Source organism: Scyliorhinus torazame, chromosome 8, assembly GCF_047496885.1.
Source record: "Scyliorhinus torazame isolate Kashiwa2021f chromosome 8, sScyTor2.1, whole genome shotgun sequence".
In the NCBI taxonomy this organism is placed as follows: domain Eukaryota; kingdom Metazoa; phylum Chordata; class Chondrichthyes; order Carcharhiniformes; family Scyliorhinidae; genus Scyliorhinus; species Scyliorhinus torazame.
The window spans coordinates 72,089,116-72,116,293 of record NC_092714.1 but is presented as its reverse complement, the minus strand read 5'-3'; the positions used below and the strand labels follow the sequence as shown (position 1 = coordinate 72,116,293).

General features: G+C 53.5%; 1 protein-coding gene across 1 annotated transcript in view; it reads left to right on the top strand.

Moving 5' to 3' along the window:
• Nucleotides 1-27,178, top strand: part of dpt (dermatopontin) — a 75,673-nt gene that overhangs the window by 42,698 nt on the left and 5,797 nt on the right. Inside the window, exon 3 of the mRNA XM_072513814.1 lies at nt 19,686-19,793. Coding sequence (XP_072369915.1) covers nt 19,686-19,793 — 108 coding nt within the window. The remainder of the gene's footprint in view (nt 1-19,685; nt 19,794-27,178) is intronic.

Genomic DNA, 27,178 nt, shown 5'->3' with positions numbered 1-27,178 from the left:
ACGAACTTCCTCAATTCACCGTCGAGACCGACCATCGCCCGCTGGTCAATATAATACAGAAAGACTTGAACGACATGACACCTCGCCTCCAGCGTATTCTTCTCAAGCTCCAGCGATACGACTTCCAGCTGGTATACACCCCAGGCAAGGACCTCATCATTGCTGACGCTCTCTCCAGGGCAGGCAACACTCCATGTGACCCAGCGGGATTTGTCTGCCAGGTTGACGCCCATGTGGCATTCGTGGCCTCCAATTACCTTCCTCGGATGAACGTCTCGTCTAAATTTGCCGCGAGACGGCGGGTGACCCGTTGCAACAGCGTGTCATGCGCCACCTAACGGACGGGTGGCTCAAGGGCCAATGCCCTCAGTTCTATAATGTCAGAGATGATCTGGCAGTAGTAGACGGGGTTCTTCTAAAACTGGACCGCATTGTCATCCCGCATAGCATGTGCCAGCTTGTCCTGGAACAACTACATGAGGGCCACCTTGGCGTGGAAAAGTGCCGCCGACGGGCCCGAGAGGCAGTGTACTGGCCCGGCATTAATGAGGTCATAGCCAACACAGTGCTCAACTGCCCCACTTGTCAGCGCTTCCGGCCGGCCCAGCCACGTGAGACCCTGCAGCCCCATGAGTTGGTCACGTCACCATGGACCAAGGTGAGCATCGACCTGTTCCAAGCGCTGGGTAGAGACTATGTCCTGATCGTGGACTACTTTTTGAATTACCCGGAGGTGATACGGGTGCACGACCTCACCTCGTCTGCAGTCATTCGTGCATGTAAAGAAACATTTGCTCGACACGGCATCCCGCTCACGGTTATGTCGGACAATGGCCCCTGCTTCGCCAGCCAAGAATGGTCCAGCTTTGCCAGGCGGTACAATTTTGCCCATGTGACGTCCAGTCCCCTGTACCCCCAATCCAATGGCAAAGCAGAGAAGGGAGTACATATCGTCAAACGGCTCCTATGCAAGGCTGACGATGCTGGGTCTGATTTCTACCTTGCCTTGCTGGCCTATCGCTCCGCCCCACTGTCCACTGGCATGTCACCAGCCCAGTTACTCATTAGTCGCACCCTGAGGACGACGGTGCCGTCCATCCATGTCCCAGACCTCGACCACGTTCCGGTCCTTAGCCGGATGCAGCTGTCTCATGCACAGCACAAGGCGGCTCATGACTCCCGTGCAGCTGATCTCCCTGCTCTGGCTCCAGATGACAACGTCCGCGTCCATCTTCCGGATGGTGCTTGGTCTGCAACCGCTGTTGTCCTTCGGCAGGTGCCCCCCCCCGCTCGTTCCTGGTTCGTCTACCGGATGGCTCTATTCTGCGCCGCAATTGAATGCGCCCTTCGTCTCGTTCCACGCTCGCCACGTGATCCTCCAGTGTCGCCTCGCCCTCCTGCTGACCGTGCCACGGACTTTGCAGAGCTCCCTGTCACTCTGCCTCCCCTGACTCTGACGCAGTCCAGCCCGCTCCTGAACCGGCGGCTCTCGACCCACCCTTGAGGCGGTAAACCAGAATTCGTCGCCCACCTCAGAGACTAGGAGCGAAATTCTCCATCCTGCCCCGCCACATTTCTGCCCCGACCCGCCGGTGGGATGCTCCGTTACACCGGCCGGTCAATGGGGTTTCCCATTGTGGGGCAGCCCCACGCCGTCGGGAAACCCCCGGGCGCCGGCAAAATGGAGACTCCCGCCGGCGGAGAATGACGCCCTAGATTTATGAACTTTTCGAATTTATGGACTCTCTGAATTGTTTTGTTGTTTTGTTTGATCGTTTCCCTTGTTTGTATATAGTGTTGATCTCGTTATTCTTGTTGCATACTGCTTCTCTGCACGAGGCACCTTCCTATGTAAATAGCTTAGTTCACATGTATGTAGTCCTGTAAATATGTCTTGGCACCCCACACGTAGTTAGGAACATTATCACCATACATTATTTATTGCCACAAACATACATTTTTTTATAAAAGGGGGGATGTCATAATATACACCAGTATATCATGGTGCAGATACACACACACTGATGGACACACAGCAAGACCAATCAACACACACAACACCGCAGCCAATCACCGGTTAGAGCACACGCACTATATAGACAGGGGGCATCAGAGTTCCCGCTCATTCGAGATGCAGCCTCTCAGAAGGACAGAGCTCACAGCTTACAGCACAGATCTTCACCATGTGCTGAGTGCATAGACTGGTTAGGACAGGCATAGGTCTTTAGTTTAATCTAACATTGTGTTGGTGGCCTGTATGTGTTCCATGGATCCAGAGCACCCACCACATCAAGCCCTGGCTAATGTACTTCTTTCTTAGCGTAAGGACGCCAAGAGCAAGAATGCTGCAATGTTGGACAAGCAACATTTGGAGTGAAATTCCTCTTTAATGAACAAAACAATCAAGCATGCGTGTTTTATTCCCCCAATTAATAAGCATCAACAAAGCTGTAATCTCATAGTTCAATGTTCTAACGCATAGTTTTGTAATCTCATCAGCTGGCTCATGAAGTAAAACAAGCCCTCTTCTGGGGCGAAATTCTCCGGAAACGGCGCGAAGTCCGCCGACTGGCGCCCAAAACGGCGCCAATCAGACGGGCATCGCGCCGCCCCAAAGGTGCGGAATGCTCCGCATCTTTGGGGGCCGAGCCCCAACATTGAGGGGCTAGGCCGACGCCGGAGGAATTTCCGCCCCGCCAGCTGGCGGAAAAGGCCTTTGTTGCCCCGCCAGCTGGCGCGGAAATGACATCGCCGGGCAGCGCATGCGCGGGAGCGTTAGCGGCCGCTGACGGCATTCCCGCGCATGCGCAGTGGAGGGAGTCTCTTCCGCCTCCGCCATGGTGGAGACCGTGGCGGAGGCGGAAGGGAATGAGTGCCCCCACGGCACAGGCCCGCGGATCAGTGGGCCCCGATCGCGGGCCAGGCCACCGTGGGGGCACCCCCCGGGGCCAGATCGTCCCGTGCTCCCCCCAGGACCCCGGAGCCCGCCCATGCCGCCTTGTCCCGCCGGTAAGGTAGGTGGTTCAATTTACGCCGGCGGGACAGGCAATTTATCGGCGGGACTTCGGCCCATCTGGGCCGGAGAATCGAGTGGGGGGGCCCGCCAACCGGCGCAGCGCGATTCCCGCCCCCGCCGAATCTCCGGTGCCGGAGACTTCGGCAACCGGCGGGGGCGGGATTCACGCCAGCCCCTGGCGATTCTCCGACCCGACGGGGGGTCGGAGAATGTCGCCCCGTTTCGGTCTGTAAAAAAGTGATTGGGCGTGATTCTCTGACCCCCCGCCGGGTCAGAGAATCGCCAGGGGCTGGCGTGAATCCCGCCCCGCCGTGTCCCGAATTCTCCGCCACCAGAGAATTGGCGGGGGCGGGAATCGCGCCGACCTGGTCGGCGGGCACCCCCCGGCGATTCTCCGCACCGCGATGGGCCGAAGTCCCGCCGATGTCAACCCTCGCCAGCCGGCGTGGATTGAACCATCTACCGTACCGGCGGGAGCAGACAGCGCGGGCGGGCTCTAGAGTCCTGGGGGGGGGGGGGGGCGCGGGCCAATCTGGCCCCAGGGGCTGCCCCCGCGGTGGACTGGCCCGCGATCGGGGCCCACCGATCGGCGGGCGGGCCTGTGCCCTAGGGGCACTCTTTTTCTTCTGCCTTCGCCATGGTCTCCACTATGGCGGAGGCAGAAGGGACCCCCTCCACTGCGCATGCGCGGGGATGCTGTGTCCGTCCTCTGATGCTCCCGCGCTGTGTCGCCCGGCAAAGTCGTTTCGCTGCCGGCTGGCATGGCACCAAAGGCCTTTCCCGCCAGCCGGCGGGGCGGAAATCACTCCGGCGCGGGCCTAGCCCCTCAAGGTAAGGGCTTGGCCCCTAAAGGTGCGGAGAATTCTGCACCTTTGGGGTGGCGCGACGCCGGAGTGATTCCCGTCTCGCCATTACGCCGGATTCCCCCGCCCCGCCGGGTAGGGGAGAATCCCGGCCAATAATCTCTGGCACCATGGCTTCATCCTCTGAGTGTGTCTGAACAATGCCATTTAGCACATGTGCTAGTCTCACTGTTTATCCCAAGTGGTACCAGCTAGAAAACATTGTTACCATGAGAAAGGTTAAACTGAGCTGAACAATGAAGGTTTTCTGGTCTGTCTTTCAGTATCAGAGCTCTGCACATTAGTGGCAATAAATACTATTTATCTGTTAGCTGTGTTCTAGCTCACAAGGTCAGACAGACTGATCTTTGTTTGAACATTTTCATTTTTAAAACTGTCTGTTGGAGCATAAATTATCTTTCAATGGCTCGGTAAAAGCATTGGAGTCATTCTGGGGAAATGGTGAAAACAGGCACTGGGTGGGTGTGGTACTATTAATACATTTCTGTTTTAAAAATTGATTTAATCCTGCAATGTTGGGTCTAATTGTTCATTATTAATTAATCCTTGGTATTAGGATCCCTGTGGAGAAATCACGAGCCAAAAATACTATGTTTACTGAATGACTAAAAAATAAAGAATTGATAAACAAGATTCCACTTTTTGGAGATTTTACTTTTGCATGAATCAGAACCGATATAAATTAAAAATGAATTTACAGGCAAATGATACTTAACTAAAAGGGTAAATTTCAGTTGAAATAATCGACACAATAAATATACGTATTACTCAACCACAAGCATCCCCATCACTCACTGCACAAATGTGGCACAATGTAGTACCTTTATTCAGTCAGGATAGGCCATAAGAACCTTGGGTGGTCACTCTAAGTGTGCACTTAAAACCTATCACCAAGATGACGTCTTGGGTTAAAGGAAGCGACAAGTTATTATTACAGCTCAAGAACCAATCTTGGCCACCTTGGAGATTCTTTTGTGTCTAAAGTATCCAAAGAAAATACCCTATTGTGTAGCAAGCCAGGCTGCAGCATCTTCAACTTGATTGGCAGTGGATTTTCCAGATGGGCTCCGGATGAGGTACTGGGGAAATACCCAAAGGTTTTCCAGACTGGGTTGGGGACATCAAGGAGCCATGGCTAAATTTCACATAGACCCTGAGGCACAGCCTAAATACATTTGAACCCGCCCAGTTTCCTACGCGATACTAGCAAAGGTTACAGAGTTCGGGCAATTAGAGGACTTTGGGATCATCAGGCCGGTTCAATTCGCCGACTGGGCAGGACCAGTAGTCCTCGCCTTAAACCAGATAAACCTGTTCCACTTTGTGGCGACTATATGTTGACAGTGAATAGGGCCTCCAGATTGGACAGATATCCATTGCCGCGGTTTAGAACATAAGAACTAGGAGCAGGAGTAGGCCATCTGGCCCCTCGAGCCTGCTCCACCATTCAATGAGATCATGGCTGATCTTTTGTGGACTCAGCTCCACTTTCCGGCCCGAACACCATAACCCTTAATCCCTTTATTCTTCAAAAAACTATCTATCTTTATCTTAAAAACATTTAATGAAGGAGCCTCTACTGCTTCACTGGGCAAGGAATTCCATAGATTCACAAGCCTTTGGGTGAAGAAGTTCCTCCTAAACTCAGTCCTAAATCTACTTCCCCTTATTTTGAGGCTATGCCCCCTAGTTCTGCTTTCACCCGCCAGTGGAAACAACCTGCCTGCATCTATCCTATCTATTCCCTTCATAATCTTATATGTTTCTATAAGATCCCCCCTCATCCTTCTAAATTCCAACGAGTACAGTCCCAGTCTACTCAACCTCTCCTCGTAATCCAACCCCTTCAGCTCTGGGATTAACCTAGTGAATCTCCTCTGCACACCCTCCAGTGCCAGTACGTCCTTTCTCAAGTAAGGAGACCAAAACTGAACACAATACTCCAGGTGTGGCCTCACTAACACCTTATACAATTGCAGCATAACCTCCCTAGTCTTAAACTCCATCCCTCTAGCAATGAAGGACAAAATTCCATTTGCCTTCTTAATCACCTGTTGCACCTGAAAACCAACTTTCTGCGACTCATGCACTAGCACACCCAAGTCTCTCTGCACAGTAGCATGTTTTAATATTTTATCATTTAAATAATAATCCCTTTTGCTGTTATTCCGACCAAAATGGATAACCTCACATTTGTCAACATTGTATTCCATCTGCCAGACCCTAGCCCATTCACTTAGCCTATCCAAATCCGTCTGCAGACTTCCAGTATCCTCTGCACTTTTTGCTTTACCACTTATCTTAGTGTCGTCTGCAAACTTGGACACATTGCCCTTGGTCCCCAACTCCAAATCATCTATGTAACTTGTGAACAGTTGTGGGCCCAACACTGATCCCTGAGGGACACCACTAGCTACTGATTGCCAACCAGAGAAACACCTATTAATCCCCACTCTTTGCTTTCTATTAATTAACCAATCCTCTATCCATGCTACTACTTTACCCTTAATGCCATGCATCTTTATCTCATGCAACAACCTTTTGTGTGGCACCTTGTCAAAGGCTTTCTGGAAATCCAGATATACCACATCCATTGGCTCCCCGTTATCTACCGCACTGGTAATGTCCTCAAAAAATTCCACTAAATTAGTTAGGCACGACCTGCCCTTTATGAACCCATGCTGCGTCTGTCCAATGGGACAATTTCCATCCAGATGCCTCGCTATTTCTTCCTTGATGATAGATTCCAGCATCTTCCCTACTACCGAAGTTAAGCTCACTGGCCTATAATTACCCACTTTCTGCCTACCTCCTTTTTTAAACAGTGGTGTCACGTTTGCTAATTTCCAATCCGCCGGGACCACCCCAGAGTCTAGTGAATTTTGGTAAATTATCACTAGTGCATTTGCAATTTCCCTAGCCATCTCTTTTAGCACTCTGGGATGCATCCCATCAGGGCCAGGAGACTTGTCTACCTTTAGCCCCATTAGCTTGCCCATCACTACCTCCTTGGTGATATCAATCCTCTCAAGGTCCTCACCTGTCATAGCCTTAAGTTTGAAGACTTAAATGCAAAATTGGCTGGAGGCTACTCATTCACAAAACTCGACATGAGACACGCATACTTCCAACTGGAGTTGGACTCCAAATCAAGACAATATGTGACCATAAATACCCACAGGGGCTTCTTTGAGTATACGAGACAGACTTTCAGACTATTGTCGGCTTGCACCATTTTCCAACGTGTTATGGATAACATTCTGTGGGGCCTACCCATGTGGTGGTTTTTTGGATGACATATTGGCCACAGGAACAACGGAACATGAACATTTGAGTGTTCCCAGTGTGGTAGTCACCACTGTTGTATTATATTGTATATATGGGTATTACGGTAAGGCCCCTGTACTACAGGTACGGGGGTAGATCTCTGCCTGCTGGCTCCCCCCAGGAGGTGGAGTATAAATGTGTGTGCTCTCCGAACAGCAGCCATTTTGTAAGTTGCTGTAGGAGGCCACACATCTCTGTGTAATAAAGCCTCGATTACATTTTACTCTCGTCTCGTCGTAATTGATAGTGCATCACCCAGATATACCCGGAATGCAAAGCTGAGGTGGGTGCAAAGTCTCCAGCACATTAAAGTTCTTTCTTTTGATAAATAAGTGCCCAATTATTTTTATCCAATTAAGGGGCAATTTGGCATGGCCAATCCACCTACCCTGCACATCTTTTTGGGTTGGGGGGTTGAAACCCACGCAGACACGGGGGGGGAATGGGCAAACTCCACACGGACAGTGACCCAGGGCCGGAATCGAACCCGGGTTCTCGGTGTGTGAGGCACCGGCGCTAACGACTGCATCACCATGCCACCCCCATTAAAAGTTCTGCTGGTGCTATGCCGGTCGCGGCATGTGGGGTGGTACAGTAACAGAATAAGAATCTGGCCTGGTCAAGATGACAGTGCTCCCAAGGCTTTTGTTCCTGTTCCAGTGCCTCCCCATTCTTATCCCGAAGGCCTTCTTTAGGCGGGTCAACAGGAGCATAACGGGGTTTGTGTGGGCGCGAGGGACTCCGAGGGTGAGAAGGGTGTTCCTGGAGTGGAGTAGGGATGGGGGGGTCTGGCGCTGCCCACCCTCTCTGGGTACTACTGGGCCGCCAATATGGCGATGGTGCGCAAGTGGATGATGGAGGGGGAGGGGCGGCATTAAAGCGTCTGGAGACGGCGCCTTGTGAGGGTACGAGTCTGGAGGCGCTGGCAACGGCGCCGCTGCCGCTCCCTCCAATGAGGTATACCACGAGCCCGGTGGTGGCGGCTGCCCTCAAAATCTGGGGGTAATGGAGGCGGCACAGGGGGGAAGTGGGGGCCTCGGTGTGGACCCCGATGTGGGGGAACCACCGGTTTGTCCCAGGGAGAATAGATGGAGGGCTTTTGGGGTGGCACAGGGCAGGGATAAGAAGGTTGGGGGACCTGTTTGTGGATGGGAAGTTCGCAAGCCTGGGTGAGCTGGAGATGTACGGGCTCCCCCCCCGGGAAATACCTTTAGGTATCTACAGGTAAGGGCGTTTGCCAGGCGGCAAGTGGTGGCATTCGCGTTGCTGCCACCACGCACGGTACAGGACAGGATGCTCTCGGGGGGGTGGGTTGGAGAGGGGAAGATCTCGGCAACATACCAGGTGATGCAGGAGGAGGAGGAGGCCTCGACGGAGGTGCTGAAAGGTAACTGGGAGCAGGAGTTGGGGGAGGAGATCGAGGAGGGGACGTGGACAGATGCCCTAGGGAGGGTGAACTCTTCCTCTTCGTGCGCGAGGCTCAGCCTCATACAGTTTAAGGTGCTGCACAGGGCACATATGACCGGGACAAGGATGAGCCGTTTTTTTGAGGGTGAGGACAGGTGTGTTAGGTGCTCAGGGAGCCCAGCAAACCACACCCATATGTTCTGGGCATGCCCAGCGCTGGAGGAGTTTTGGAAGGGCGTAGCAAGGACGGTATCGAGGATGGTAGGATCCAGGGTCAAACCGGGCTGGGGGCTTGCAATATTTGGGGTTGCAGAGGAGCCGGAAGTGCAGGAGGTGAAAGAGGCCGGTATTCTGGCCTTTGCGTCCCTAGTAGCCCGGCGAAGGATTCTTCTTCAGTGGAAGGATGCGAGGCCCCCAAGCGTGGAATCCTGGATCAACGATGTGGCGGGGTTCATTAAATTGGAGAGGGTGAAATTTGCCTTAAGTGGATCGGTGCAAGGGTTCTTCAGGCGGTGGCAACCGTTCTTGGACTTCCTGCAGAACGGTAGACAATGGCCAGTGGCAGCAGCAGCCCGGGGGGGTGGGGGGGGGTTTCTATTTTATTTTTGTTTGTCTATACTGGGGGATCTGAGGGGGTGTAGATATTTGCTATGTGTTTCGGCGGTTGTTAACATATTATTTATGTTTAGGGGGGAGGGGGGCACGGGGTTGTTTTGTTTTGTTTTGTATTTAATTCTATTGGGTTCCTTTTACATTTTGTTGTTGATATTTTGTGAAAACTTTAATAAAAATTATTTTATTAAAAAAAAGAATCTGGCCAGGTGTGTGGCGAGGGATCCTGAGGCTCCTCAAGCCTCACTTAAAAGTTAGCACCGCACTTCTGGCCAGCCCATTTGAGGACGGGTGGTACGGGGCCATGCGGATGTGTCACACCGCATTTGACTTCATGAAACCTCCGAACACTTCGCTAGTAAATGGCATGCCGTTGACAGTAACAAACACCTCTGGGGGACTGTGTGCTAAATGTGAGTCGCAGTTTCTCAATCCCATCAGCGGAGTAATGGACCCTATGTATAAAAGCTCAGCCCAAATGGGAGCTGAACAGAGTAGTCCCGGCTGGGACCTGAAGTTCATTGTGTAAATAGTTACCTTACAATAAAAGTCGATTTCTTTACGCCCCTCAAGTGGCCTGGTCACTAAATAAACAATTCACTCACTATTGATGTCTTAACCCATATCTGAAAAATGATTTAATCACTGATTTGGATGAATACTGATCAGCTGTGATATCCCAACACAAGTTGCTGCCTTTAAGGAAATTCATGAGTCATGGTCTGAACAATAATTCCAAGTGCAAGCCGATTTGAGCAGACTGTTACTGACACTACTGGAATATTTCAGTCAGTTGGAGGGCACTTCATTTGCTAAGGCTGGCAGGAGCCCATGGCATGAATGGCACATTTCTGCCACCTGCCCATCCCGTGCAGCTTGGAAATTCAGTCTCTGTCTTTGGAAGGGATTGTTACCCAATCGACTACTCAACCACATGCAATGTTATTTCAGCTCTCTATGTGAGGTGCAAAAGGTGGGAAGGGGCTGGGGGTGGAGGGAGTCTATTTCTTTTCAATCACTAGAGTTTACAGGTCTCTTCCCCCCCCGCCCCCCTCCAAGTGGAGCTCACTTCATCTCAGTCAGCGTACCAGCTTCCAATCAAATGACACATCTCCATTTTTGTACGGGTATCCAAACACATCCACTGGTTGTTAACATCTGCACTAGGAGCTGTTGCTGAACAAAATGGAACAAATGTATTTTAAGAAATGAAAACTTTGGACTTTATATAAGTAATGCAAGAAACAAAGACATCATTGACTGATTTATGGCAGTAATAATGTTTATAGATGTTTATTCTTAAATTGTAATATCTAAATAATCAATTAGATTATTGCCTACTAATCATTCTAATGTAATCATTATTTCCTACTAATTAAAATATTCAAATAAGCAACAGTAATTATAGTTGTGTAGAATTTCCCTGCACTGAGATCACCAAGATTGTTTTAATATCACAAATTAGAACATGGGCGAAATTCTCCGTTATCGGCGGAAACTCCGCCGATCGGCGCAAAAAACGGCGCAAATCCCACTTGCGTCACGTCATAAAAATGGGCCGATAGTCTGCGGCCCGAAATGGGCTAGCAGCGACGTAACTGGATCCGTGCTTGCGCAGTGGTTCACGCCATGCAGCGTCATACGCGCTGCACGGCGTGACGGCTCATAAGGCCGCGCAGCTCCCCCCCACCCGACCGGAACAGCCGACCGCAACACCCGACTTGATGGCTGGCCGTCGCTCAGCCCCGAGGTTCGAGTCACGCGATGTGGAGGCGCTCCTGGATGCGGTGGAGCAGAGGAGGGACGCCCTGTATCCCGGGCACGGCCGCAGAGTTGCCCCACGCCACAGCCGGCGTCTGTGGAGGGAGGTGGCTGAGGCCATCACCGCTGTGGCCCTAACACCACGGACAGGCACCCAGTGCCACAAGAAGGTGAACGACCTCGTCAGAGCAGGCAGGGTGAGCCTCCCCATATCCCCCATATCCCCTCTCCCCCAAATCCCCCCCTCCCCCATATCCCCCCCTCCCCCATATCCCCCCTCCCCCATATCCCCCATATCCCCCATATCCCCCCCTCCCCCATATCCCCCCTCCCCCATATCTCCCATATCCCCCCTCCCCATATCCCCCATATTCCCCCCTCCCCCATATCCCCCTCCCCCATATCTCCCATATCCCCCCTCCCCCATATCCCCCATATTCCCCCCTCCCCCATATCCCCCCTCCCCCATATCCCCCATATCCCCACTCCCCCATATCCCCCATATTCCCCCTCCCCCATATCCCCCTCCCCCATATCCCCCCTCCCCCATAGCCCCCATATTCCCCCCTCCCCCATATCCCCCCTCCCCCATATCCCCCCTCCCCCATATCCCCCATATCCCCCTCCCCATATCCCCCATATTCCTCCCTCTCCCATATCCCCCCTCCCCCATATCCCCCATATCCCCCGTCCCCCATATCCCCCCCTCCCCCATATCCCCCCTCCCCCATATCCCCCATATCCCCCCCCTCCCCCATATCCCCCCTCCTCCATATCTCCCATATCCCCCCTCCCCCATATCCCCCATATTCCCCCCTCCCCCATATCCCCCTCCCCCATATCTCCCATATCCCCCCTCCCCCATATCCCCCATATTCCCCCCTCCCCCATATCCCCCCTCCCCCATATCCCCCCTCCCCCATATCCCCCATATTCCCCCTCCCCCATATCCCCCTCCCCCATATCCCCCCTCCCCCATATCCCCCATATTCCCCCCTCCCCCATATCCCCCCTCCCCCATATCCCACCTCCCCCATATCCCCATATCCCCCTCCCCCATATTCCCCCCTCCCCCATATCCCCCCTCCCCCATATCCCCCATATTCCCCCCTCCCCCATATCCCCCCTCCCCCATAACCCCCATATCCCCCCTCCCCCATATCCCCCCATATCCCCCCTCCCCCATATCCCCCTCCCCCATATTCCCCATATCCCCCCTCCCCATATCCCCCATATCCCCCCTCCCCCATATCCCCCCTCCCCATATCCCCCCTCCCCCATATCCCCTCTCCCCATATCCCCCATATCCCCAAGTGAATCCAGCCCTAACCTTAATCTCTGCAATGCACGCGCAACCGATGGCGTGCATTCATATACCTGCCTAACACTGTTGCCTTTTACCCCTGCCACCACCCCCCCCCCCCCCAGGAGAAGCGCGCACACAACAATAGGGAGCATGTGAGGACTGGAGGAGGGCCCGCTGATGAGAGGCCACTGACCGTACACGAGGAAAGGGCCCTGGAACTGGCTGGCGGACCTGAGGACCGGGAGGTTGCTGATGCAGAGGTCGGGGCCCCACGAGCAAGTGAGCCACCAACAGCCCGTCCCCATATCCCCCCTCCCCTATATCCCCCTCTCCCGTATCACCTGATCACTGCCTGATGTCTAACCATGCATGCTTCATTGTGTATCGCAGGACCAAACGTCCAGGCACCCATCCCCGCAGATGCAGACCGCCGCAGGATGCCCCTCGGAGACCACAGGAGACGGAGAGACCCGCACCCTCCAGCATGCGACGCCCGCAGGATGCCCCTCGGAGACCACGGGAGACGGAGAGACCCGCACCCTCCAGCATGCGACGCCCGCAGGATGCCCCTCGGAGACCACGGGAGACGGAGAGACCCGCACCCTCCAGCATGCGACGCCCGCAGGCTGCCCCTCGCACACCACGGGAGACGGAGAGACCTGGAGCAACAGGGAGACGACACCCCCGTCACGTGCGGGAGCGACCACCCAGCTATGAGGGGGGCAGCCACAGGCCCCCGTCACACCCGAGCCAGGACACCACTACCCAGGACACCACTATCCAGGACACCCCTACCCGGGACACCACTACCCAGGACACCCCTACCCGGGACAGCACTACCCGGGACAGCACTACCCGGGACAGCACTACCCAGGACACCCCTACCCGGGAAGACGAAATACCGGACAGTGACTCAGAGTGGATGGGTGGAGACGAACCCCCACCCCAAAGTGCCATGGACTCAGAGTGGGACGAAGAGCACGACACAACGCCACTGCTGTCACCAACACCCTCCACCATCGCAGAAACACTCACCACGGTTGGGCACTTTAGTGATGAGGCGTCTGGTACACTCACTGGTGCGCACAACACAGCCGTCCCGGTACAGCAGGTGGAGGTAGGAGCAGCAGAGGGACCGGGCGGTCGGAGGGCAGCCCAGGCCAAGCGAACATCTGCCGCCCAGATGGATCCCGGGTTCCTGCAGTTACCACACCCACACATAGATCCGATGCAACCACTGACACGGAGACGAGCTAATAGGGTGACGGGTGGCTTGCGGCGGCTGCGGTCACAGGTGGAGGAGTCCACCCGCGTCCAGGAGCTGGGAGTGGTCCCGGTCATGCGTGCCACCCAGGCTGACACCGCACGGGTGGCGTCCGCGGTGGAGGCAATGGGTGCGACGGTGTCAGACATGGGGAACGGTTTGCGAGGCCTGGGGCCTTCCGTGCAGGCGGCGTCTGTGGCCCAGGAAATGGCTGCCCTCTCACAGGAGGCCATGAGCCAGTGCCAGCGCCAGATGGCAGAGGCGCTCAACGCCATAGCCCAGTCTCAGCACGCCATAGCCCAGTCTCAGCAGGCCATGGCCCAGTCTCAGCAGGCCATGGCCCAGTCTCAGCAGGCCATAGCCCAGTCTCTGCAGGCCATGGCCCAGTCTCTGCAGACCATCGCTGAGGGCATCGGCGCCAGTGGCCATGTGCGAGCTGGCGTCGCACTGTCGCAGACAGGGTTCGACAACCCCCTGGGCTCCATGGCTGCAAACCTGCAGACCCCTGTCGATACCAGCACGGGCCTCCAGGACTGGCAGCGCCAGATGTCGGGGGCGCGTCGGATGGCCAGTCCGTTCGCATCCCCCACCCATGTAGAGGCCTGGGGGCCATCGGGCACCCCGAGGGAGGAGGAGGTGGTGTGGTCCGTCCCGGCTCCCTCTGTAGGGGAGGTCCCGGTACACCGCGACACCTTGGACTCCCCCCCTTCCGTCCCAGGTGCATCGGGTGGGCAACGGGCAGGACAGGCTGGCAGCTCGCCATCCCAGTCGCCCGGGCCGCAGCCTGGCCCATCTAGGCCAGGACGCCCCAGGAAACGGCCGCCAAAGGGATCCAGTGTCAGAGGACAGGAATCACAGGAGTCCACCTCCAGTTCTGCTGTACCGTCTGGGGAACCACGTAGACGTAGTCAAAGGGCCCGTAAGGCCAAACAATTAGACACTGAGTAAGTTGGCACGGGTGCAGGGCACAGATGAGTTTTAGGCGCTAGGGCACGTGCATGAACTCCTTTGGTTATTAAAGTCAATGTTACACCTACCGAAGCTGCCTTTGTGCTCTGTCCAAAGTGTGCGGGGGGTGTCATGTACGTTGAGCGCAAGTGTGTGTGTGAGGGGTGGTCTTACCTCAGCCCCAGGTGAGTCTGCCCCCTTCCCCCTGGGCCGCCATCAACATCCCCCGGGCAGAGGACGGGACCGTGCGCTGCAGTGTCACAGCCGCATGCAGGGATGGTCCGGGTGGATGGTGGTACTGTGGCCATGGGTCAGACATAGTCCAACGATGTAGAGCCAGGAGCTCATCGGAGGCGGGTTGTCATCATTCTCCATGGCCTGCGATAGACACGCGTCCACCCGCAACTGGGTGAGCCCGGCCCGTTGTGCCGCCGGTGGATCGGCAATTGGGGGTGGGGGGGTGGTGTGCATGCGGGTGGGGTGTGTGGGGTTGGGGAGGGGGGTGAGGGTGCTGGGTGGGTGGATGGGTGGGGGGTGTGGGTGGTCGGCTGTTGTCATGGTGTGCGGTCTGTGGCCATACTACCCGATTCCCACGCCCATCTAGTCAGTGAAGCGGGCGGCTATCAGTCTGTCCCGTGCCCGCTGGGCCAGCCGGTAACGGTGGACAGCCACCCGTCTGTGTCTACCCCGTCTGCCCTGACCATTGCCCCCATCCCCCTCATCTGGGAGGACTGGGCCTCTTCCTGCTGCTCCTCCACTCCGCCCTCCTCTGCCTGCGGCACATCGCCCCTCTGCTGGGCTATGTTGTGCAGGACGCAGCACACCACAATGATGCGGCCGACCCTATCTGACCGATACTGGAGGGCGCCCCCAGAGAGGTCCAGGCACCTGAAACGCATCTTCAGCACGCCAAAGCACCTCTCGATCACTCCCCTTGTCGCTACATGGGCATCATTGTAGCGGTTCTCCGCCTCATTGCGTGGCCTCCGTATAGGCGTCATCAGCCACGATCGCAATGGGTAGCCCCTGTCGCCCAGCAACCAGCCCCTCAGCCGGGGATGGCGTCCCTCGTACATGCCGGGGATGGATGACCGCGACAACACGAATGAGTCGTGTACACTGCCTGGGTGACGGGCGCAGACGTGCAGGATTATCATGCGGTGGTCGCAGACCACCTGTACGTTCATCGAATAGGTCCCCTTCCTATTGGTGAACACGGCCCTGTTATCTGCAGGTGGCCGCACGGCGACGTGCATCCCATCGATCGCGCTCTGGACCATGGGGAACCCGGCAATGGCAGAGAAGCCCACGGCCCGGGCATCTTGGCTGGCCCGGTCCACGGGGAAGCGGATGTAGCGGTGCGCCATGGCATAAAGGGCATCTGTCACTGCCCGGATGCACCGATGCACCGATGTCTGCGATATGCCGGACAGGTCCCCACTCGGTGCCTGGAATGACCCCGTTGCATAAAAGTTCAGGGCCACCGTAACCTTGACGGACACGGGGAGAGGGTGTCCCCCGCCAGTGCCACGCGGTGACAGGTCTGCCAGCAGGTGGCAGATGTGTGCCACGGTTTCCCGGCTCATCCGGAGTCTCCTCCTGCATTCCCGGTCCGTGAGGTCCTGGTATGACTGCCGGGGCCGGTACACACGGGGCGCCCTCGGGTGCCTCCGTTGCCGTGGGGCCGCGACGTCCTCCTCCCCCTCCTCGTCCTGTCGGTCAGGTGTCCCTCCAGCCTGGGCGGCTGCCGCCTGCCCCTCTGCGGCAGCCTGCGCCGCCTCTCTGGCACGCTCCTCCTCCTCCTCCTCCTCATCCAGGGCAACATAGACATGAGCGGCTGCCACCACGGCGGCCAACATCGCTGGATGGTCTGAAAACATGACGGCCTGGTGGGGGGGAGGGGAACGACGACATGTCATCATTGCCCATATCCCCTCCTCCCCCCAGCCAGGTGGCATGGACCGCATGGGTCCAACTGTTGGAGGCTGGCACCTCGCCAGGTGGACCAACTCATTTGCCCTCCCATCACCCACCCCAGCACGGACCAACCCCCAACCTCCACCCCGGCACGGACCCCCTCCCCAACCTCCTCCCCCAGCACGGACCCCCCCCCCCCCAACCCCCAACCTCCATCCCGGCACGGACCCCCTCCCCAACCTCCACCCCAGTACGGACCCCCCCCCCAACCCCCAACCTCCACCCCGGCACGGACCCCCTCCCCAACCTCCACCCCAGCACGGACACCCCCCCCAACCCCCAACCTCCACCCCGGCACGGACCCCCTCCCCAACCTCCACCCCGGCACGGACCCCCTCCCCAACCCCCAACCTCCACCCCGGCACGGACCCCCCCCCCCAACCTCCACCCCGGCACGGACCCCCCCCCCCCAACCTCCACCCCGGCACGGACCCCCTCCCCAACCTCCACCCCGGCACGCCCCCCCCCAACCTCCACCCCGGCACGGACCCCCTCCCCAACCTCCACCCCGGCACGGACCCCCTCCCCAACCTCCACCCCAGCACGGACCCCCCCCCCAACCCCCAACCTCCATCCCGGCACGGACCCCCTCCCCAACCTCCACCCCAGCACGGACCCCCCCCCAACCTCCACCCCGGCACGCCCCCCCCCAACCTCCACCCCGGCACGGACCCCCTCCCCAACCTCCACCCCGGCACGGACCCCCTCCCCAACCTCCACCCCAGCACGGACCCCCCCCCCAACCCCCAACCTCCATCCCGGCACGGACCCCCTCCCCAACCTCCACCCCAGCACGGACCCACCCCCAACCCCCAACCTCCACCCCGGCACGGACCCCCTCCCCAACCTCCACCCCAGCACGGACCCCCCCCAACCCCCAACCTCCATCCCGGCACGGACCCCCTCCCCAACCTCCACCCCAGCACGGACCCCCCCCCAACCCCCAACCTCCATCCCGGCACGGACCCCCTCCCCAACCTCCACCCCAGCACGGACCCCCCCCCCAACCCCCAACCTCCATCCCGGCACGGACCCCCTCCCCAACCTCCACCCCAGCACGGACCCCCCCCCCCCAACCCCCAACCTCCACCCCGGCACGGACCCCCCCCCCCCCAACCTCCACCCCGGCACGGACCCCCTCCCGGCACTCCCCCGGAGCCCAACCTACTCTAACCACCCCCCCCCCCTCCCCCCCCCCCACGGCCGCACACACACACACACAAGCCGAGACACACCTCTCCTCAGGCAATCAGTCTGCGGCCACGCCATTTCCTGCCCAGAGCCAACCCCCCAGGCCGTCACTCACCTCCTCGCTGGTCGGCGTGAGCCTGGAGCACCGGGTCACGCCGATGAAAAGGAGGTTTGATTCACGTCGACGTGAACGGTCATCACGTCGACGGGACTTCGGCCCATCCGGAAGGGAGAATATCGGCAGGCCGAAAATCGGCTGCCTTGCGCAGACCTGTGACATTCTCCGCGGCAGCGGCGCCATTAACGCCCCGCCAACTTTTCTCCCTTCGGAGACTTCGGCGGGGGCGGGGGCGGGATTCACGGCGGCCAACGGCCATTCTCCGACCCGGCGGGGGGTCGGAGAATGACGCCCCATATCTTTAAAAGAAATGAAGAGACTGATGGTCATCATATTGGATTGGATTGGATTGGATTTGTTTATTGTCACGTTTACAGTGAAAAGTATTTTTCTGCGTGCAGCTCAAACAGATCATTTAGTACATGAAAAGAAAATACGTAATAGGGAATCACAAGGTACACAATATAAATACATGGAGACCCGCATTGGGTGAAGCACACAGGAGTGCAGTATTAATCAGATCAGTCCAGAAGAGGGTCATTTAGAAGTCTGGTAAAAGCGGGGAAGAAGCTGTTTTTGAATCTGTTTGTGCGTGTTCTCAGACTTTTGTATCTCCTGCCCGATGGACGAAGTTGGAAGAGTGAGTAAGCCAGGTGGGAGGGGTCTTTGATTATGCTGCCCGCTTTCCCCAGGCAGCGGGAGGTGTAGATGGAGTCAATAGATGGGAGGTGGGTTATATGCATATTGGGGGCGGTTCTCAGGCCACATTGCGCCCGGTGCACATCCCCCTATGCTGGGTGAATAGCGGGAGAGCACCTAAATGGAGTTCACGCCGGGTGCCAAACAGCCCACCACAGGTGATGTAGTCTGGTTCATGCCCTCGCTGGGCATGTGCAAGATTAGCATATTTAAATAAGCATTTGTCAGTTTAAAGCCGGCTTCTCCTGGCTCCTGGTAGTCTCCCACTGTCCCCCCCTCTCCCCTTCCGCTGGCGCAGCAGGGGTCACTACTTGTCTCCAGCACCGGAGACCAGACATGATGACCAGGCCGGGAGCCTCAGAGACCATTGGAGCCTATTGTCTCAAGAAAACTGAGGGCTGAATAAAACCACATACCTGAGCCTTTCTGAAATTGCCCCCGGTTTTGATCGGTACCATTATGACCAGATTGTTTTATTTCCTAGTGGTGAGATGGAACTAGGAACACTGAGCTAAAACTTCACTTTGTGGCTGAGATACAGGACAGAGCTAATTAACGTCTTCACTGAGAACAAATTTCCATTTGATGACCTTGACAGGTTGGATCAGGTGTTTCCATCAATTTGAGGCTTTTTTTTTGCTTTGTTTAATGATTCTCAATGACAGTATCCATTGTACTTTCTTTCCCTCCAATGTACTATCTCTGTATTCTCCTCAAGCCCCGGAATCCTCCCAGGCACCTGTGCACCCCTAATTCTGGCCTTTTGTGCATTCTTGAACATTACTGATCCACTATTGGTGGCTGTGCCTTAATTTTTCTAGGCTCCATGCTCTGGAATTCCCATCCCACACCTCTACAGCTCTCTACCTCACTGGCCTCTTTTAAGGCATTTCTTAAAATCTACCTCTTCGACGAAACCGGGGGTTTCCTGGTGGCGAGGGGTGCGTTCAACAGGAAATACCATTGACAAGATGGGACCAGAAGATCCTGCCACCCGTCACGAGCGAACTGCCCTCCACCGCAGCAGGGCATGCCACAAAGAGGGAGCAAAATCTCGCTCAATACTGCCTAATAAGGCTCAGAATATCATACTTTGTTTTATAGTGCTCCTGTAGAGTTCCTGGGGGCGTTTAATTATGTTAAAGGTGCTAATTATTCATTGTCATTAGTAATCTATTTCTTTGTGTGTTTTGAAGGTTGACAACTGATGTTCCTGAGCAGTATGAAGAAGAGGGACATTTCGTGATGCAGAACTACGGTTTTTTCATCAGAGGAGCTAGCACCACCTTTAGTGGTGTCCAAAGGTTGGTATTATTAGATATTTCTAAAAATTATTTCCTGATCTTCCACCATAACCTTGTGAATTGCCTTTTTTCTTCCAATTTAATATGAAAGTTATGGCAGCAGATAGGAAAAATTCTGTGGAAATTCTGCCACCACATGTTCCTTTTCTACTCAATGCTGGGACACTAGAGATGCCACAAATAGTCAATATTTTGTGAGATATGAAAGGAGGCAATTAGTTGAGACCCATAATCTTGATCACTATCGAGGAATCAGAAACTAAGCATGAATGAAGGTTAGGAGAGAGCAGGATTGCAGTCGTGTGATTTTCCCCATGATAAAATAGGCGACTGACATAGTCTAGGTTCATATATGATAGAAAATTGATCACTTTGACAACACTGCTTGTGCTATGTGCTTTGGAACCATACACCAGGATAAGTCCTTGGAGTAGGTTTGCACTGAGTGCTGAATTTGGTGCATTTGAGTACTATAGTGAGAGTTTGGTGACTGAGGGAGTATAAGGCTTCATTTTTATCTAAAGTCTAGTCTTTCTTTTACTTAGTTAATTAACTTAAAAGTTGCTGTTTGGTTTAGAAGAAGGTGAATTTTCAATCAGCTTTAAACAAAGGTTCTACTTGTAGGTACTTGCAGCTGGAGCTTGTTAATTAGTTAATTGGATTAGGCCAGTTTTCAGAGGCTAGATTCACAGTATAAAAGTGATCCACTACAGTGCAGACTTTGTTTGCATTGAGTGCTGAATTTGGGTGCATTTGAGTACTATAGTGAGAGTTTGGTGACTGAGGGAGTGCTGAATTTAGTGCATTTGAGTGCTATAGTGAGAGTTTGGTGACTGAGGGAGTTAGGTGAGGAGGGAGTAAGGTGCTCCTTTCATTTCCATTTCCTACATTTCCTCAAAGAGGGTGAAGGGAGCCGGAAGTTTGCAGAGAGTGCAGCTGACTGGGAGCAGAGTCGGAGGGCGGAGGTCCAGTTGGTCCACAGGGCAGCTATATTCTGTAAGGTAAGAGGGGATGGAGGCTAGGCCAGTTGCATGCTCCTCCTGTAGGATGTGGGTGGTGAGGGATACCACCGGTGTCCCCGCTGACTATACCTGCGGGAAGTGCACCCAACTCCAGCTCCTCAAAGACCGTGTTAGGGAACTGGAGCTGAAGCTGGATGAACTTCGGATCATCCGGGAGGCAGAGGGGGTGATAGAGAAGAGTTGCAGGGAGGTAACCACACCCAAGGTACAGGACAAGAGTAGCTGGGTTACAGTCAGGGGAAAGAAAACAAACAGGCAGGCAGTGCAGGGATCCCTCGTGGCCGTTCCCCTTCAAAACAAGTATACCGTTTTGGATGCTGTTGGGGGGGGATGACCTACCGGGGGAAGGCCCTAGCGGCCAGGTCTCTGGCACTGAGTCTGGCTCTGGCGCTCAGAAGGGAAGGGGGGAAAATAGAAAAGCAATAGTAGCAGGAGATTCAATGGTTAGGGGAATAGATAGGAGATTCTGTGGTCGCGTGCGAGACTCTCGGAAGGTATGTTGCCTCCCGGGTGCCAGGGCCAGGGATGTCTCGGATCGTGTCTTCAGGATCCTTAAGGGGGAGGGGGAGCAGCCAGAAGTCGTGGTGCACATTGGTACCAACGACGTAAGTAGGAAAAAGGGTGTGGAGGTAATAAACGAGTTTAGGGAGTTAGGCTGGAAGTTAAAAGCCAGGACAGACAGAGTTGTCATCTCTGGTTTGTTGTCGGTGCCACGTGATAGCGAGGCTTGGACTAGGGAGAGAGTGCAGCTGAACACGTGGCTGCAGGAATGGTGTAGGAGGGAGGGCTTCAGGTATTTGGATAATTGGAGCGCATTCTGGGGAATGTGGGACATGTACAAGCAGGACGGGTTGCATCTGAACCAGAGGGGCACCAATATCCTGGGAGGGAGGTTTTCTAGTACTCTTCGGGAGGGTTTAAACTAATTTGGCAGGGGAATGGGAACCGGATTTGTAGTCCAGCAGCTAAGGTAGCCGATATTCAGGACGCCAAAGCGTGTAATGAGGCAGTGGGGAAGGGAACACTGACAAAGGAGAGTACTTGCAGGCACGGAGATGGGTTGAAGTGTGTATATTTCAACGCAAGAAGCATTAGGAATAAGGTGGGTGAACTTAAGGCATGGATCGGTACTTGGGGCTACGATGTGGTGGCCATCACAGAAACTTGGATAGAAGAGGGGCAGAAATGGTTGTTGGAGGTCCCTGGTTATAGATGTTTCAATAAGATTAGGGAGGGTCGTAAAAGAGGTGGGGGGGGTAGCATTGTTAATTAGAGATAGTATAACAGCTGCAGAAAGGCAGTTCGAGGAGAATCTGCCTACTGAGGTAGGATGGGTTGAAGTCAGAAATAGGAAAGAAGCAGTCACCTTGTTAGGAGTTTTCTATAGGCCCCCCAATAGTAGCAGAGATGTGGAGGAACAGATTGGGAAACAGATTTTGGAAAGGTGCAGAAGTCACAGGGTAGTAGTCATGGGTGACTTCAACTTCCCAAACATTGAGTGGAAACTCTTTAGATCAAATAGTTTGGATGGGGTGATGTTTGTGCAGTGTGTCCAGGAAGCTTTTCTAACACAGTATGTAGATTGTCCGACCAGAGGGGAGGCAATATTGGATTTGGTACTTGGTAATGAACCAGGGCAAGTGATAGATTTGTTAGTGGGGGACCATTTTGGAGATAGCGACCACAATTCTGTGACTTTCACTTTAGTAATGGAGAGGGATAGGTGCGTGCAACAGGGTAAGGTTTACAATTGGGGGAAGGGTAAATACGATGTTGTCAGACAAGAATTGAAGTGCATAAGTTGGGAACATCGGCTGTCAGGGAAGGACACAAATTAAATGTGGAACTTGTTCAAGGAACAGGTACTACGTGTCCTTGATGTGTATGTCCCTGTCAGGCAGGGAAGAGATGATCGAGTGAGGGAACCATGGTTGACAAGAGAGGTTGAATGTCTTGTTAAGAGGAAAAAGGAGACTTATGTAAGGCTGAGGAAACAAGGTTCAGACAGGGCGCTGGAGGGATACAAGATAGCCAGGAGGGAACTGAAGAAAGGGATTAGGAGAGCTAAAAGAGGGCATGAACAATCTTTGGCGGGTAGGATCAAGGAAAACCCCAAGGCCTTTTACACATATGTGAGAAATATGAGAATGACTAGAGCGAGGGTAGGTCCGATCAAGGACAGTAGCGGGAGATTGTGTATTGAGTCTGAAGAGATAGGAGAGGTCTTGAACGAGTACTTTTCTTCTGTATTTACAAATGAGAGGGGCCATATTGTTGGAGAGGACAGTGTGAAACAGACTGGTAAGCTCGAGGAAATACTTGTTAGGAAGGAAGATGTGTTGGGCATTTTGAAAAACTTGAGGATAGACAAGTCCCCCGGGCCTGACGGGATATATCCAAGGATTCTATGGGAAGCAAGAGATGAAATTGCAGAGCCGTTGGCAATGATCTTTTCATCCTCACTGTCAACAGGGGTGGTACCAGGGGATTGGAGAGTGGCGAATGTCGTGCCCCTGTTCAAAAAAGGGACTAGGGATAACCCTGGGAATTACAGGCCAGTTAGTCTTACTTCAGTGGTAGGCAAAGTAATGGAAAGAGTACTGAAGGATAGGATTTCTGAGCATCTGGAAAGACACTGCTTGATTAGGGATAGTCAGCACAGATTTGTGAGGGGTAGGTCTTGCCTTACAAGTCTTATTGAATTCTTTGAGGAGGTGACCAGGCATGTGGATGAAGGTAAAGCAGTGGATGTAGTGTACATGGATTTTAGTAAGCCATTTGATAAGGTTCCCCATGGTAGGCTTCTGCAGAAAGTAAGGAGGCATGGGATAGTGGGAAGTTTGGCCAGTTGGATAACGAACTGGCTAACCGATAGAAGTCAGAGAGTGGTGGTGGATGGCAAATATTCAGCCTGGATCCCAGTTACCAGTGGCGTACCGCAGGGATCAGTTCTGGGTCCTCTGCTGTTTGTGATTTTCATTAATGACTTGGATGAGGGCGTTGAAGGCTGGGTCAGTAAATTTGCAGACGATACGAAGATTGGTGGAGTTGTGGATAGTGAGGAGGGCTGTTGTCGGCTGCAAAGAGACATAGATAGGATGCAGAGCTGGGCTGAGAAGTGGCAGATGGAGTTTAACCCTGAAAAGTGTGAGGTTGTCCATTTTGGAAGGACAAATATGAATGCGGAATACAGGGTTAACGGTAGAGTTCTTGGCAATGTGGAGGAGCAGAGAGATCTTGGGGTCTATGTTCATACATCTTTGAAAGTTGCCACTCAAGTGGATAGAGCTGTGAAGAAGGCCTATGGTGTGCTAGCGTTCATTAACAGAGGGATTGAATTTAAGAGCAGTGAGGTGATGATGCAGCTGTACAAAACTTTGGTAAGGCCACATTTGGAGTACTGTGTACAGTTCTGGTCGCCTCATTTTAGGAAGGATGTGGAAGCATTGGAAAGGTGCAAAGGAGATTTACCAGGATTTTGCCTGGAATGGAGAGTAGGTCTTATGAGGAAAGGTTGAGGGTGCTAGGCCTTTTCTCATTAGAACGGAGAAGGATGAGTGGCGACTTGATAGAGGTTTATAAGATGATCAGGGGAATAGATAGAGTAGACAGTCAGAGACGTTTTCCCCAGGTGGAACAAAGCATTACAAGGGGACATAAATTTAAGGTGAATGGTGGAAGATATAGGGGGATGTCAGAGGTAGGTTCTTTACCCAGAGAGTAGTGGGGGCATGGAATGCACTGCCTGTGGAAGTAGTTGAGTCGGAAACATTAGGGACCTTCAAGCAGCTATTGGATAGGTACATGGATTACGGTAGAATGATATAGTGTAGATTAATTTGTTCTTAAGGGCAGCACGGTAGCATTGTGGATAGCACAATTGCTTCACAGCTCCAGGGTCCCAGGTTCGATTCCGGCTTGGGTCACTGTCTGTGCGGAGTCTGCCCATCCTCCCCGTGTGTGCGTGGGTTTCCTCCAGGTGCTCCGGTTTCCTCCCACAGTCCAAAGATGTGCAGGTTAGGTGGATTGGCCATGATAAATTGCCCTTAGTGTCCAAAATTGCCCTTAGTGTTGGGTGGAGGTGTTGACCTTGGGTAGGGTGCTCTTTCCAAGAGCCGGTGCAGACTCAATGGGCTGAATGGCCTCCTTCTGCACTGTAAATTCTATGATAATCTATGATTAATCTAGGGCAAAGGTTCGGCACAACATCGTGGGCCGAAGGGCCTGTTCTGTGCTGTATTTTTCTATGTTCTATGTTCTAGGAGTATGTTTCAGGCTGCTGCAATCGGACCCTGGGCAAAGTTTCCCAAATTTCTTATCCTGGGAGAGGAGGGATAAACTGTTTCCCTTTCTTTATTCAACTCCCTCAGTTGGTCGCAACAAGATTAATTTTAAAAGGATCCCTTCCTGCATAGATACCTTTTTCAATATTTAAGTTTTAAAAGGAGCCAATGTAACCAGGCTTTCTTGAGTTAAAAAAGAGTAACTACTAACGGCGAGAAAACTGATAAATGCACATGCATAAACATTCACACAGTTTAGAAATGAGAATTGAGTCCAAAAGTAAGTTAAAAAAAATACAAATCCTTCTTTGACTTTTCCATGAAGAGTAGATGGAGGAAATTTGTGGACGTCACAATTCGTGATTCCAGCAGCTCTGACTTCAGCAGGTGGATTGTCGGTTTGAGATTCCAGTGTTCTGCTGCAGTTTGTCTGGGAAGCAGCCCTGTTTCCTTTACTGATGTAGCCTTGCTAACTTGGTTTGCTGCAGCAATCAGAGAGAGAGAGTTATGTGAGAAATTGCAGGGCTCTGCTGCTGTCTTTCCTCCTGTGTCACACACTGACACAACCAGCACCCTGTTGACACTGACCAAGTTTTGCAATTGGCTTTTCATCATAGTCTTTGTATAATCCTGCATGATGATAATCCACAAACTGGTATAGGACTTTGCTCACAGGATATCATCCTTCCTGAGAGGATAATCAGCTCCCATTATCTCCACAGAAGATGGCAGTTAGTTTCTGTGTGGCTTTTGTGCGTTTCGTATGTCTCTACATTTTTTCTGGACCTCGGTGAGGAACGCCTGCCAAGGCCGCATTTAGGCTCATTTCCTGCACCAATGAGCTCAGCTCATCAGTGCCATTTTGATCTCTGATCTCCCCATCGCAACCTCTGGACCCCTCCCCCCCCCCCCCCCAATGCGCCAACTTACTAATTAAGGGGTCTTCAAGACCCCCATGTCCCACCTCATTAGGGCAGTGCATCCCTGGACCCGATCCCCGGCACGGGAAATATGCCACCTCGGCATCTTGGCACTGATATGCTGGCACCCTGGCAGCACCCCTGCCAGCATGGCAGTAACGCCTGGGTCACTGACATTGCCAGTGTGGCACCCAGGTGGCACTGCCAGGGTGTGCAGCTGGCAGTGCCATTGTACCAGGTTATCAGTGTCATGGTGCCTTAGTGGCATTGGGCTGCCAGGGTACCACCCTGCCCCGAGTCCAACCACCCAGGAACCCTCAATCACCTGATTCACATTTGTGGAAACCAGTCCTAAACGGCGTCCACTCAAGGTCTGCGAGGTGAGGCTGTTAGATCCTGTGTCTTGAGTAACTCTAGTACAGACATATTCAAGTGAGCCTAACTGCTCTCATGAATATGCAAATCTGGATCCCTCCCATTATGGGTGGGATCTAGATCGCGATGCCTAGCGAGATCGATCTCGTGAGGTGTGACAAAGCTGGTAAATCTCGCGAGGTTTCCCCAGATGATTGGCACGTAAGAGTTTCCAAATTCCACTCCGAAAAACATGCTTTAAAATCTTCTCTCATAATTATACTTTCCTTTGTCAATTTGTACTCCGGAATCCAGACGAGGTTTTCCAAATGACTCTTTAAATGAAGCTTCCACTCTACTTTTAACAGCAAATTCAGTCCAGGATTTCACACCAACTTCTTTAGGAATTCTTTACCTTGACTGCTGTAGAAATTGTTCATAATCGCTTTAGCTCTCGATTCCCAGATTGTATTAAAATGGCATCAGATGTTTGTTTTACCTTTGAAGGCTGCTGTCCAACTTTAAATCTGGTTACTACAATTGTTTCTTTCATTCAGAACACTTTGTTTACTCTTCTCTGAATTCTTCTGGACTATATCTTGTTCTCTGTTTACTTAGCTCTAGACTTCTTGGACACTTCTCTTCATTTCTCTATTTTCCTTAACTAGCTGGACTTTAGTTTTCCCACATCTGTTTTCTTAGACATTACTTCATAAGATGGCTTTTCTTCTAGCAAGGCTGAGAGAGATGTTCCTTCTTTAGCCTTCTAAAGCCAAATGCTTCTAGCAGATCTGTGAGAGCTGCCT